At 36.2% G+C, this 15,543-nt stretch overlaps 1 protein-coding gene across 2 annotated transcripts in view; it reads right to left on the reverse strand.

Moving 5' to 3' along the window:
- Positions 1 to 15,543, reverse strand: part of GABRG1 (gamma-aminobutyric acid type A receptor subunit gamma1) — a 58,199-nt gene that overhangs the window by 18,445 nt on the left and 24,211 nt on the right. For both annotated transcript variants that reach the window (XR_014955084.1, XM_021524837.4), the window contains exons 3-4: positions 14,589 to 14,656; positions 2,297 to 2,517 (exon numbers count right to left, since the gene is read on the reverse strand). Coding sequence is in view for 1 of the 2 variants with exons in the window: in XM_021524837.4 (XP_021380512.1) it covers positions 2,297 to 2,517; positions 14,589 to 14,656 (289 nt within the window). In the remaining variant the exon portion in view is untranslated. The remainder of the gene's footprint in view (positions 1 to 2,296; positions 2,518 to 14,588; positions 14,657 to 15,543) is intronic.

Here is a 15,543-nt window from a genome sequence, read left to right on the forward strand (position 1 = left end):
GGAAGCACCTCTGGTGAAATCAGTATTTGGATACAAAAAGGCAAACTATGTTTCTACCTATTTAATGTCTAAGGCATTCAAATAATTCACAACTTATAAAAATTTTAGAACTGATTTAGGACTCATAAATCACTTTTTGCTTTTGAAAATGCTATCACAGATTTTCACAGGACTTCCAAGCAATAAGTGCAAAACCCAATTCTGCTATCTTTCACTAGTAAGCTAAAAGAAGGGGCTAGACTTCAAACTGACTTCTTTGCATTTAAAACACCTCCTCCTTCGTTGGAACACCATATAGAAAGGCAGAATGTCTTCTAAAATCAGCTTTAAAAATTGTCATAATGCTTGCATACCTGACTGTGTGCAATGCTTGCATATTAGACAAGAGATAGGAAAAGACTCTGAGACATGCTGACAGATAGTTTTACAAGTCTCTGAAAAAGTATTTATTCTACACAAACTGCCACTATGACCTGACCAAAGGTTTGTAAGGAAAAGTGTATTTCTTAGCATACACTGTGGGAGAGAGGAAGAAAGACTTTTCTCCACACTTTCAAGTAGAATACTTGCATCGCTATGGAGATGCTTTTCAAATTTGTCAACTATGATCCATGCATTTATTGCTTTTACTTTCCACTTTCAATTTTCGGGTAGTTAAACACGCATAGAAAAAGAAAACAAGCTGAGCCTTGTGTTAAAAGCACCACAAGTAGATCTGGAATCACTGATGGTGCTATGGGCAGACCACGGGCCACCCTCAGAGGAGATTCTGTAAAGCTGGTTAACATTTTCACCACATCTGCCCCCTAAATTACTGACAAGGAAAGAGTGGCTATACATGGGAGCCCACGAATCTGGAGCACTGTCGGATCATATTATCATTCCTTCAATAAGCCAGATATGAACCTCTCAATGTTGTTTTACCTTAGGTCAAATTCAGGCCATATCCTCACCCATACAGATGTTTGTGTGTTGCAGCACAGGGTGAAAGCCTGTTCTGCTGTTCAGTTACCAGCTCGTTGCACTTTATTTCTCATTCTCTGACACAGTAATTCACAGCAATTCTAACCTATTGCTCATGAGGGCTCACATGATTTTTTGCTCATATTTACTTCCTTCTGTTACTTTGAATCTCTTTAGAAGAATATTTTCATTGAAAATAAATGGACAATGAAAGGGTAAATCCAAGTATGACTCTACAATTGCTAATTAGAAAAAGAAAAAAAAATAGCATGTCAACAGAAGGGGCTCTCTAGAGACTTTCATAAACACCAACTGGCATAATAATCCATTTAAAAAGTGCTCTTCATAGATGTCTGTCTACTCTCAAATGATGCATGCTAAGAAAAAATTCAGAGAAGAGAATCCTTTAAAAGCATTCTAATTCTTCTTACATTTGATATATGAGAATTTATACATTGTTCATACAACATATACTGCATATGAACACAGCATAAATGACTGACAAGTAATTAAAAGTGCCACTTTTTAAAAAAATTAATAAATAAACAAATAAATAAACTCTTAAGTGCAAAATCATATTTATGACATCTGCTGCATAGACTACTTCTTGATCAGCTTCTGATTTATTAAAGATTTGTTCAGCATATTTAGAAAATATGACAAGAGATGACCCTAAAATACTTTCTGTAGACCATGGCCGTTCAAGAACTTTTTGAAAAGTGACTCAAAAATCAGTACAGATAGCCTTAAGCTTGAAAGCAGCACATTCATCTCCCATTTGCCAAGTAGAATTACCAGCAACATGTTTATGCCTATTTTGGATGAACAGATCTGTTGATTTTAATAGCTTACAAGTGTAAATATGTTAAGAAGTACATGCAAGACTTGGGCCTTAGCTTTAATCAAACTTCTTATAATTTTTATTGTTTGAAGCATTTAATATTTTACTTAAAGAATATTTTGGTGGAAATTAGATTATGAAGTATTTTGACCAAAAATAATTTATCTGCAGTATATTAGTGACAGACCACCATGAAGCTATATACTACATAGCATCCTTTTTAAAATCTTGCCTGCACCTAAATGAGAACAAAATTTGCTATCACCTTCATTTGTTTTTAGGCAATTCTCTCTGCCTTATATTTAATACTACAAATTTAATCTTTCTCATGATCAAACGATCTTTTTTATTTTCTTGTTTAATCAATTCCTTGAAAATTCCTATGGTCCATAACAAAAGACAGGCCAGGAATTTGATTCATATTCATTATTTTCATATTCTTGTTCATAGCACAGTTTTGGATATTTTTCTACCCAAATAATAAAAACCCACCTTAGAGTGTATAATACTCTTCCATCACTCCAGATTCGAAGCAAACGATTTGGAGTTGTAATCCAGTGAGCATCAGATTTCCTTGAGTTCCGGAAGAAAGTGTCTGGAATCCAGATTTTTCCAACCATATTGCTATTAAGCATGAGCACCTTCATTGAGCTGTTAAATTTTAGACGACTGTCATACCAAGTCTGGGCAAAAATTATATCTATAGTGTATTCCTAAAAACAGAGAAACAACCATATCTATATTTACATTTACCAGCATCTGAAAGCCACCTGTTTTTTTGACTCATATACAAATCTGAAGCCGCTTCCTCTATTCTCTTTTGTATTACCATTTGCATAGCAGACAGCAGCCAGTGAACCCAGAATGAGAGACAAAAGATGCACACAGCCTTCTGTCACTACCTCCTCTCCCCTGACACACACTGATTACTTCAGGAAGAAGATAATGTGATGGGAGTGTAACTTGGAGGTTCCCGCACAGTGCAATCACCTCTGGGGGCCCTGGACAGAAATTTAAGGGCAAGCTTAGTACTTCAGGGTTAGACTATGTTATGACAGATATTCTAAATCTTTAAGAACCAAACAAAGCAAGCTTTCTGGTTTTTCCCCAAACTTTTCAACACACAATTTAACATTTTTCAAGAAATTTCAGATTATGAAGAATTCATGAGTATGTGGAAATTAAACATGGCAGTTTGCAGAACTATCCATTACCGTCTGCCTCACACACATACCAACATATCCACAAAAGCATACATATTCATAAACAAGAAGGAAATTTCCCTAAAGAAATTCCACTTTACTTATTAAAGCCTCAAGGAAGCTCCTTCTTCCAAATCAAATTCCTCTGTAGACTTATGGCCAGAAAAGAAAGATGAAAAATGAAATAAATAGATAATAGGTAACCCAATTTTATGAAATAATTCTTGACACAGTAAAACTTGAGAGAGATCTCAATACAGGCGCATAAAAGAATTCTGCTTTTTGAAGAATCCAGCCAGTTGTTTCTGCACTTCAGACAAAGGGATAAAGCAGCACCTCTCCATGTGGTCAGAGTTCTAGACCATACTCCAACCTTAATGGCAACAGTCTCACTACCCGATGGCAGATGTGATCTTTCCTACACAGCTGCCCCATGCGGGCTTCAATGAGCAGCTTCCCTGCAGGGAAAGAGCTGGAGACCAGGCTGAAACACTGGGTGTTGCTTGTTCACCTCTCAGTTATGGGTTGAATGCACAGGCAAAAGTGAGGAGGAGGCTGTTCACACTCTTCCTTGAGCCAAAGGGGTTAGTACTAGCTTACTTGGTCAATAAAAAATGCATAGTGCAATCAATTCTAGTTTTAAATAAAGCTGAAGGCTTCATTGATTGTAGTGGATTTTTTGTTCATTTTCCTTTTAAGCAATCACAGCAGCCAACTGTAAAGTTACAGATTCCTCACCAGTTTCAGCAACTGATAGCACCCATCTCTTAGAAAAATTTGAGAAATTTGGCACTTCATCCCTGAGAAGTACCAAGGCAGACATTCCAACACTGTCTTAATCTCTCTTAATTTTCCCACATCTCCAAATGGGAAAAGTACAAATTCGGGAAACAGATACGTTAGAGGGAGGCTTCCTCTTGCTCTGTGATGCATGGCAGATGAATTACCACCTGAACTGTGACAATTCAGTGTTTTCCAAAGTTTATGAGCAACTAATGCATGAGGAAAACAGTGGAGAAATAGAGAGACCAAAAATACTATAAAAATGCAGTTTTAAGGTGACTTTGTTCTAAAACTGCATATTTCTTGAGAGTCAGTGCCATCCAAGGAAGATTTTGAATGTCAAAACAAGTCCTTGACCTATTTTTTTTCTGTAAATAGAATTACAGATACCTGTGAAAGCCCTGCAACTGTTTAGCCTTAAAATTCAGCTTTCTGTGCTCATTTGTAGTGGTTACTGAAAATGAAACTTGCCTTTCTCTAGTATAAAGAAGAGCCCAAGGCAGCGCACCAGAGAAGTGTTTTAATGGGCTTTAATGGGACAGAATGAGCAAAGATTTACGCATTGCCTTTACAATACAAATAGGCGAAAGAAGAAAAGAAGCAAGCGAAATCAACAGATATGATAAAATGTATGAAAAGTGAAGACCGTCTGAGTTTGAAGGTGCTACTCGAAGCAGCCACTTCACAGTAGCTATGCCTGGTTTGAAAAAAAAATTATCAGTCATTATAGTCAAATCCACCCAAGCAAGAAAACACAGCTTGTCATAGAATATCAACCACACTAAAAAATTGTAATAAAAAAAGGAAGATTATTTTGAACACAAAAAACAAGGGAATGGCCTCAGTGGACTCAGATGCTCGTATTCTTTTTCTTTCAGTATTAAATATGCAAGTTTCTATCCTGTTAAATCCAAACAGCAGCACTGAACCAGCTACTAAGTAGAAAATTGGTTCTATCTCAGATGAAAACAGCATGTATTAGAGGAGTTCTTAAGAAAACTTTTGGAAAAAAAAAGAAAAAAAAATACAAAAAATGCCCCCAAGAACAATTCTTCACAGTACATTTAAACCTGTTCAAAAATAACCCAGTACACAATAATTTAACATCAGAAAATTAGTAATGTCTTGTTTCCAAGTGTCTTGCTGAATGTCAAATGAGATCCAAGTGCTAGCCTCTTGTAACACACCTGAAGAGATTTGTCCTCCATTTATAAGCTCGCACTTCTGACTCAGACATATCCTTCTCCCTCTCCCTCTCTAATCAGCCAGCTACAGGCATAATCCTACCACTCATCCCATCTGAAAGACACGGACTTGCAGCCTCATGGTGGGTCTTCAGCAGGTACCCAGAGACAGTGCTCTGATTTCACCCAAGAACACTTGTTCCACTTCTACCATCTGCCTTGGGGACATTACTACCTACTTCTTCAGCATATCTATTTATCCTATGCCTCCCTGAGACCTCTCTGTGTTTGAGGGTACATAACACATCCTGAGGTGGCAAATAATTCATCATAAAATGTATCTTACATGTGATCACATTTTTAGCCCAAAATATTTCCTACTTCCTTTTAAGAAGGGAAAATATGGGTCCATAAAAATTATTAAAAATTAGGTAGAAAAATCACCATACTGCCTTTTCTGAGTACTTTATTTCTGAAACAAGATTAATAAAATCCCTTTCTTTTTTGAGAGATAGCATAAGCAAGCACAACAGCAACAAGATTTATACAATATTCTTTTAGCGCAACAAATCTTTCTAGCCAATTATCTTGCTTTCCTTGTTTTTTTTACAAAATTTAAAATTAACACTCCTATCACTTCTACTAGTCTTTTATGTAACTCACCATTTAATGCCATCGTGCAACCATAAAAATTGGTTTCTACCTTCTCTTTCGAATTAAACTAATGGCAAAATAGCCATGCAGAATAAAGTGGAACCCATCTACGGCTTTGTTAGTCACAGCCACAGCAGAATGCATGCTTATTCATATTTAGCCTCACAGGGTTCAAGAACAATGGCACATGTTGGCTCATATTTGGCATTTGGTTAAATTGCTGAGTACTTTTTTTTCACAGCTGGCATGAAGTGCCCACCTGCCTAATTATTTACATATAACTTCAATCCTCCTCCATCTCTTTCCTCTGTAAAAGTTCATAACAAACTCCAAAGGCTGGGAACAGTGTGACTAATCAGAGATTACCATCAAAGGGCCAGGCAGGGCACAAACTGAGACTACTGACAGAGTCATTGCCTGAGTGAAAGTCATTTAATATATAAAAACAATTACTTTAAACAAAGTAGGAACAGCTGCTGAAGGGGGATAAATAAAATCCTCAATATGTTTAATTGTCATGAACAGTTCAGTTAAAGTCAGACTTCAAAACAGGTCAGTGGGTTGCTTTTTTATTTACTGGAAAGCTGTGAAAGAGAGGCAGATATCATCTAATACAATTGCTTCTCTTTATAAACTGCATCACACAAATTCCAATAAAATATCAATAAGGATAGGAAAAAATGTAGCAAAAAAAAAAAAAAAAATTCCTTGATATTTTGCCTGACAGTCTAACAATTGATTTGATATTCCACAATGAAAAAATTGTGGAGAAAGCAAGTAACAAGTAGCTAAATTATTGGCTGGAATATGTTAAGTGCAAACACATTTGTTTAAGAACAGGAGAAAGTGGCTTAGTTCTGTTTTCTGAAAAAGAAAATCAAGGCAGAGTCCCAAAACCAAACTCAGAACTAAAAAAAATTGTTGCAAACTACAGACCTACAATGGAGCTTATGACCAGTGAATTTCATAGAAAAATAAATAAAAACATATTCCTATCATTTATTCAATCTTTGCTCTGAAACCCACCCCAGCTTTTCTTCCAAATTCAAGATTTTCTGTCAAGGGCACCTCAATGTTCCTGTAATGGCACATTCTGAAATCTGTTTCATATGGAGCCCCTCAAACCAGTTCAACTAACAAGTTGGCATGACTTTGGTCAGTTACTTTATCATTCTATTCTACACTGCATTCTAATTTCTTAAACTAGAATTCAATGTCAGTGAGGCAGGGAATTTTTCAGAAAAAAAATTAAGAAGGGAAAACTATAGAAAGTATTCTGTCAGCCTATACGTTTTCACAACAAGAGATGTGATTTAATACCAAATACCAATTTAGTATTCTGGTGAAAAGATTTAAAAAAAAAAAATCATAGACAAAGCAGTAACCACATGTTTTCCTAAGAGGTAAGCACAAAATAAAGCATCAAGCATTAGCCAATTTATCCTCATTTTCCCAGGGCAGTGCCAGTAAACATCCGTAACCTTTACCTTTTCCCTCACTCAAATTTCTCTGGACATCAATAAGGGGCTATAAAGTAATTTATTAAAATACTTAACCTATCCTTGATGTATAACCTCTCTTAACAAAATGTTGAAAATGTATCTACTCTCCCTGGTAGGTTACTTTAAAAGCCCTTTAAAGAGATTTTTTTGAGCTGCTTCAGGGCCAATGATGGTTTCAGAAATTAATCCCCATGGCTGAGACCAAAGCAAAAGTAAAAATTTTTGGTTTAGTAAACCATATTAGTTTGATCTCTAAAGCAATCTGAATTTGCTGACCTTAGGGTGAAACATAATAGATCCAACAGACCACAGTGCTTTTGACACATACCTGTAATATTACATTAATGATACTGCAGCCATGAAAGAGGTGAGGGTTGCAGGAAATGCAGTGAACAGAAGTGTCTGCTTTTAGAGTCTTTTAATCAGTCAGATTGCTATAACTCTACAGATAATCACACTGGAGGATGCTATGAGAGCATATGTACAGGGTAAGTGGAAATATAGCAAATTATATCTACAGAAGGTGAGGGAGTACAGCAAGGCCTACATAGTCACAATTCAGAAAAAATCTCACTCTTCACATCATAATTTGGCATCTGTGCTAATCTAGTCCTTATTTTGAACATGCAAATTGACAGATGCAAACAACAAAGGCAAGAATTATTTCAATGTTTTGTAGATTTTGAGCTATCATTAAAATCTTGCCAATAGTGAAAAGATTAGCTAGAAAAGTTACTAAAGCACTTCATCAAAATCTATGCTTTTATTTTGTCATCTTAGATTTTGGTAATTTGAAGAGAGCATAAGGAGAGGAAGTAAATAAATTATATGCATAATCTATATACAGTCTCATGGTAAAAGTTACATTAAAAGTTTTTATTTACTTTTCAATAGAATATTGAATATTTCAGCCAGTAGCTGTTATGAATAAACATTAAACTCTAGAAAGAACTAGAGAACTCAGAACAAAACAAAAACCCACAATAACAACCAAAAAAAACCCCAAAACTGAAACAAAAAACCCAACCAAACAAAAAACCCCCACAAAAATAAAAACAAACCAACCACCAAACATGTGTAAATACATATATATCAAAAATGCAGGAATAAACATATTAAGGTTTTGGCTTAGAGATTGTCAATACTGTTTATCTGCTCCATTGACTGTACTTTCTAAATTAAGCAGCTACATTAACCTTCCTGTAATTAGGAAGGTAACTCTAGCCAAAATTGGACTCACAGGCAACTTTAACAACAAAGCCTTACATTACTCAAGCATATGTGATTTTGTAGTTTCCATTTATAAGTAAAGGGAATACTTCACCATTCAGTATAGTGCAACTGTTTTCAAAGCTAAACTAATTGCACAGTTACTGCTTGGCCTTTGATGTACATGGTTCTCCTTCCATGGTCAAAAATCCCAACATTGATGGCAAAGAGACTTATCTAGGCCAGCAGAATTATTCATCCAACTGGAATGCAGCACGACATATGTCCGTATAGACAGACAGATAAGGAATTAAATGTGTGTAATGCTCTTCAAAATATTTATCTTATAGCTGACACAGATACAAGAGGTACAGACAAAAATTAAATGCATCTTGTGTTAGCTGCAGACACAAGGGACATAACAGAGCTGAAGTAGACAGAGAGTATTTGGAGAGGATATCAGGGCACAGGAAGTAAAGATAAACTATACATCAGAGCAGACAAGTAGTCTGTGCAGCTTTGGGGTGAAAAGAGAGTACTGTTTGGGTTAGCTTTAATGCTAGTCAGTATCTTTACCTTCTGAATGAAGTGCTATGTAATACTTACATTAACATTACTCTAGGTTTAGATCATCTTGGACCAGAACTGAACTATGCAGGCACTCAATATTGCTTATAAAGGACACATAACCTCTGCAAGGAGCTGGTGGCTTGAATTTAACACAAAAGTCAAGATTTGGAGAGCCAACAGGGACATAATTACAGATAGTGACTTTAGCACAACACGAGCTTAATTCTTTGGGATATTTTGTAAACTTCACAGAGGGGGAAAAATGGGAAATGAGCAAAAGGAAAAGTAAGTTTAAACAGAAACAAAACAAGAAACAATGAAGTGGCTTTGCAGGCATTTATAGGAAGTTTCTTTCAAGCATAAAGGGCAGCTTGGGAGAAACTGATATAAAAAGTTGAAAGTATGGGAGCAGAAACTAGCAAGATCTGAGGCAGGAAATGGCCTCTTGAGGGAAGAAAAAAAAAAAAAAAAAAGCCAAATAAAAATCACTGAAGACAGGTTTTGAAGTACCTTGAAAGTGAAAGGGAAAGTTTAGGTGTGAAATCCAATGAAAGAGAAGACAAAAGAAGAACCTGAGCAAGAGACAAGTCAGTTGAAAAAGTGGAAAATTCTCCCTATAGGACATCTCTAGATTCTACGAGTGGAGCCAAGCTGCAACTGGAAAGGTTACAGAAATACATTAGTGTAACAAGGGGGAATTTCATGTAATGGGTTAAAAATTACAGAAATATAAAATCCCTTTGTATTCAGATTTTGCAAGACTAAAACTGAGACCCTACTCCTGGTTCTAAGATCCATCACATCACAGAAAATGTTTAGAGTTCAGTCCTCAATGGCATAGAATAATGTTTATTCACAGCAGCTTAGAGTGAGCAAGAGGTCAAAAGTTGTAAATCACAGCTTTAAAGCTGTGATTTAGCCATACTGAGCTAACAAAACAACTATGAACACATATGAGTGACACAGGACAGAATTTAGACCCCTTAGGACACAAGGAGAAACAGAATAGCAGGTTATGGACAAAGAAAGGTGGCTAAATTTGTGCATGAAACTTCCAAGAAGGAACTGAGCACAGGAGAAGAAAAGGTGACTGTGGAAGACATACTGTGCAGAAGCAACAAAGGAAAAGCTTTAAGAAATACATTCACATCAATACTTAAATAGACCAAGTGTTACAAACACAAGAAACTAAGAGACTTTATCACAACACATTGACAGATAGACCACAGATAAAAAGAAAGGAAGCTTTTTCAGAATTGCTGTCTAATGCTATGCTCATCCACCGCTCAGTACTCCTGCCATTTCTTCAACAAGTTCCAGAATCACAGATTAGTGCCATGTAACCACAGAGCATTTATGTCTGAAATCTCAGATACTTCAGAGGCAGTGTGGTTATTGCTCTGGCTATGAATGCTATGAATCTGAGATGACATAAGGGGAGTGAAGTAAAAATAAACAGTAGTTGTCATAGTAGTAGTACTTTTAATACTATATTGATTATTATCATTAATTCAACCATGCCAACTGGGGTTTAAGTGATGCAATGGTACAATACGAAACCAGTATTTCCTAAAGCATGAACTAATCTGAGATTTAAGAACCAACCACAGCATGAAAAGACTGCAGCCTTACATAATAGCAATGCTATTATATGGCATATAGAAATTCAGCCATATTTTACAGCAAAGAGCATAGATTTTCCTAGTGACTCATAAGGATCCTTCAGTACCTCCCCTGGCTTCACACCTATTAAGGGACAATTGGTAAACTGCAGCTGAAAACAGGAAAAATAGTGAATGCTGTTTAAAGTCAGGACTGAAAAGATGTCTGTTCTCTGCTCTGGTTTCAGAAGGCTACAGCAACATTTGTCAGTTGTACAGTAACTGCATCTTCCCTCACCCCCCACCATTCCCTTCAAGTTGATCACAGGAATTGGGACCAACTGCTGAAAAGGAACTGCTGTGCTGTCCCAGTATGAGCAGAATACTGCATGTATTTGACCAATTCTCCCTGAACAAGATAATCTTAGATATATTTTGCAATAGCAGTAATCAAACTGAAAGAACCAGATTAATCAATTAAAGCTAATCTTTTTGTGGAATAAAAAAAGACAGAACAATCATTAAATTGTACTTGTGAAGTATTACTCAATTTCTAGAGATAGTAACATGAGAAATGCTAGAGAAATATTTGGTTTGACTTTTAAGTATATTCCACAATGCTTAAGGCTACTGGAAAAATATTTACTCAGCTGCTGTACATGAACAGCATCCACCAATCTCTGAGTGAGCCAATTAACCATGATCACTTGTAGTGCTGACAGGCGCCACAATGATTGGAATTTATGTTCCCTAACTGAAATAAAAATATAGACTGGGAAAAAAATATAATTCTAACTTCTTTCAAAGATACTGTACAATAAGAAACAGGTAATATTCAAAGACCTATTGGTACTTTTGTCCTGTCTTATGAACAAATTGATCACAGAATTCCTGTCATTTGAAAAAGAATTAAACCAATCTGCATAATGTGCATATACTTTCCAAAAATTTCCACTGCTTGCACGCTGAATCCACACAACTTTTTAGGAAACCTCATAAATTCTCGAGTATGGGCCAAAGTTCATCCCTCATGATCTTCCTTTCATTCAGGAAGCTTTTTCCAGAAGGATGCTGTGGGAGATGGTGTCAAGTATTTTACTGAAGTTGAGATAGAACACAGCCTTTCCCTCGTACTAAGCTGGTTAGTTTGTCATACAAGGAGATTAGATTGGTCAAGCTGGACCTTACTTTCACAAGTCCATGTTGGCTGGACTTGATACCCAGGTAGTCCTGAGTGTGCCACGTAATGGCACTTAGCTGCATTTTACGTGGCTGTTGCACATGCATAGCAGGGATTAGCTCTAAAAGAAAGATTCAAAAATCCTTAGACTTAGTATTATAAACCTAAATACTCGACTGATCCAGACACTTGTTTATAATGTTTACTCAGGATGCAGATGCCTGAAGAGATCACAAGCTCTAGGAAAATGTATCTTAATTATGGGGTGACTATAGAATCTAAAATGTTGTCTAGATCTTGCTAAATAGTGAAAGCCAAAATACAAAAGACTTCAAAAACAAGCTCTAATGAATGTCATCCATAGACCTCAAATACAAAAGTGGAAGTTTATCAAATAGCAAAACAGACAATTAAAGTTTATCAAATAGGAAAATAGACAATTAAAAAACCAAATCTGTTTCTTCTCATAGCACACCTTCTTCTCTAAAGCTTTCAGACAAATATCCTCGATATGCTGCTTCAGCATCACTGTCAGAAAAAATACCCTCTATGTCATGCTATATTGTGTCCAAACTTGATAGTTAAAAGACATCATTTGCCAGAGTGAATTAACGTATCTGGCATATGAGTAATCCAGTGGTGATTGGAAATCACAGAAAATGTATTCTCTTAGTACATAATAAAATTAGGGGCCAAAGATGGCCCTTGAAATGGAAGCAAATTTTGGATTATTATTTAAAAATCTCAATTATTGACTCCAGGGAAAGTGCCTTCCTAATGAAATCAACAGCTCACATAAACGGAACTTACAGGGTAAAATTTGTTATTATATATTTTGCTGAGACTGTTGTTCCCCAGAATAAAAACTTCTTTTTGGAAACCTTAATCAAAGTATTTTCAAGTATATGGTTTTACTTATTTTTACAAAGGTTTGATCTCTGTACTGAGGTTAGATGCTCATACAAACTATGTTCTTGAAGTGCAAAGCCAGTGAAAGCAATTGCCCTCTTATGAGGGCCACGGTAGTTTAAGAAATTAATTTAAATTGCTAAGTAGCTTTCTTTCCATTTCTAAAAAGCATAGAATAGTTTCTAAAGTTCTGTAACTTAGTAACATTTACCTTATTACCCTTTGTGTCATGCTTCATTATTTTTTTCTTTAAAGAGAAATCAGAAGGTTGGAGAGAAACACCCATTATTAACTATCAGGATCCCACTCTCCAGTGAAGTAATATACCTTTTCAGTGGGATGCCAATCCTTACCTTGCACTATAAGCTAGCATGGCTGGATTTTACTAGCAGCATGTCAGGGACACCACCACCCAGGTCTAGCACAGCTCTAGCAGACGTGGAGAGACCCCTAAACAACTGACATGCAATAGTTCCACGGCTGATACTCCCAGGCCCTGGAAGGAAGCTGTGGGCACATGAGGTCAAGGTTCCTAACTGAACTATAGCTGCAAGACTGCCCAGTGGCTGCAGAGACAAGAGAAGGGCATGGGAGGTGGAGCAGGGTTATTCTGCAAAGCCAGCCATGTGCTGGCTCTCTCAAACTCAAAAACCGCAGCTGTAAGCATTTCTCATGTTCCATTCCAGCATGTGCAATGCCTACTGGCCACAGGCTGAAGAGTTTACATAGGTTACTGGAAAAAGAAGTCTCTACCACTTGCTAGAGCCTCCTTACACATTTTCACAATTTGCTTCCACAGTAAGCTCCCTCAGAAGAGGATTAGACAGAGAGAAGCAAAAGAGAAAGACTGCAGAAGGGAGACAGACAAAACAAAGACACCACTTACACCGGACATGGAAGCTGGAAAATTTTCCCCACCCAGCCACCTCCTGGCCTGAGACATGGACTTCCCTGCCACAGCCCAGGTAATGACAGCCCTCAGCTGGTTAGACCATTATGCTAGAATGAATGCCCTTTGCCACAGACCTGCATCTTTTCCCACAGTATCTAAGTACCACTGGATTTTCTTGCTTGGCTTCCTAACACTGGAAGTTGCTGTTCTCCACCCCACATGATGACATACATCTAAACCACAAGATCCTTAATAATGGATGATTACTGCACTCTCTGGAAATTCTCAGAAGCCCTCTGCACTGGCATACTCCAGCTTCTAAACAAAACTTTTCTCTGCCTTGCAAATTCAGTACTTTCAGCAATTCTGTAGGGAGGAAGTAAAGGAGGTAAACTCAAAATCACCTGAGGACAAGAGCCCTTAGTCCTGGGCAGAAGTCATGCCAAAAGGCCTTTCTAAAGACTCCACAATTTCATACAACATATAATCTAAGAGAATTAAGACAATACCACATCCTCAACTTCCTCATAAGTGATGTCACTTCAGTGTTGGTACTAAACAGATAGGTCAGATCTCAACAGACATACCACAGACTAGTGAGACACATTGTTTAACTTCTAAGGAACCAGTCATGTATACACACACACTGATAAGGACACAGAAAACTAAATGGAACAAGGACAAAAAACTCAAATTTTGCTTTCTATGACTTTGAATTAAAACCAAACAAACAATAGATCACTGAAAATAGTTTTGTTCAAATACTGTGTCAATTGTTATTCTTCTTAGGCTCTGAAGAGATAAACCAGATATACACAAATATTGTGGAAATGTTCAATGCAAACTAAAACAAGGAGCTGATAACTGATTCAATGTACTCTGTGTGACCTCACTTTTTAAAAGAAAAACTGTATTTTTAAAATTACAACAATTTCAAAAAGAGAGACTAAATGTACCTCTGCAATAACTACAATCATATCCAACAGCAGAAGAATACACATAAAGCAATAAAAAATTTTTGAAGGGGATTAGAATTGTTTCACAATATTAACCCATAACAACATGCAATGTTATTTTGTGTCAATAGTCAAAACTTACCATATTGATTGGGTCAACTGGACCGATGCTGTTAACATAGACATCTGTTTCAATTACCGTAGTTCTCACTAAACAAAATAGTAACCATAACAGTTACATATTTAAGTAACTCTGTGCATTGTAAGTGCAATTTAATTTATTTAGCTAAAAACAGTGTATCTGGTATACTTTTATTAGATAGAGAATAATTACATTTCTGGTTTGTTCATTTTGTGAAGGATGATATATGACTTGTCTCTCTTATTTCATATGACTTTTTAGAATTATCAACTTGAAATTTTTCGTTCATAATGCAATCTCCACCTGTGGTTTTTGATCAATATAAGACAGAAAAAAGGAAAAAAAAGGAAAAGTGAATTAAAAAAAAAAAAAAGAAAACAAACAACAAAACTCTCTTCCAAAATAAAAATACAGTCCTAAGAAGAAAATAAGTTTGGAACATTTTTTTCATACACCAAACCATGAGGTCTGGGACAAATGCGTTTATCAGCTGCAAGGAATCAATATGAAGTGCCTTTATCAATTTCTACTGAGAATATGTAACAGATAAAAAATAACTTTTCACCACAGGTTTCCTCAATTCATAAAGCTATAGCACACCTAGGGATTACTAATGTTCTTTCATTACCTGGATTAATACACTGGTTAAAACACCAAATTAAAAGCTTGTCAATAAAAATAATTTAAGAGCAAACTTATTTTTCTTTAAAAACAGGGTAAACACTCTCACTGTGTAGAAAAAGACCAAAAACTTTTAAAAACATATTCCATTACAGAATATACTCTCTACTCTGTGCATTTTCAGAAGGACACAAAGTCTGAGAGTGTCCATAAAAGGGATGCCTGAAGTACAGGAAGCTCTGATAATTCATTTTTTAACTCCTAACTGGTGTATACGGGGAAAAAAGGGCACAAATGAAAGAGGAGAGGATGAATTTTTATTTCATCCTTTTAC

This window comes from Lonchura striata, chromosome 4, assembly GCF_050655825.1.
Source record: "Lonchura striata isolate lonStrDom1 chromosome 4, ASM5065582v1, whole genome shotgun sequence".
NCBI classification, from domain to species: Eukaryota; Metazoa; Chordata; class Aves; order Passeriformes; family Estrildidae; genus Lonchura; species Lonchura striata.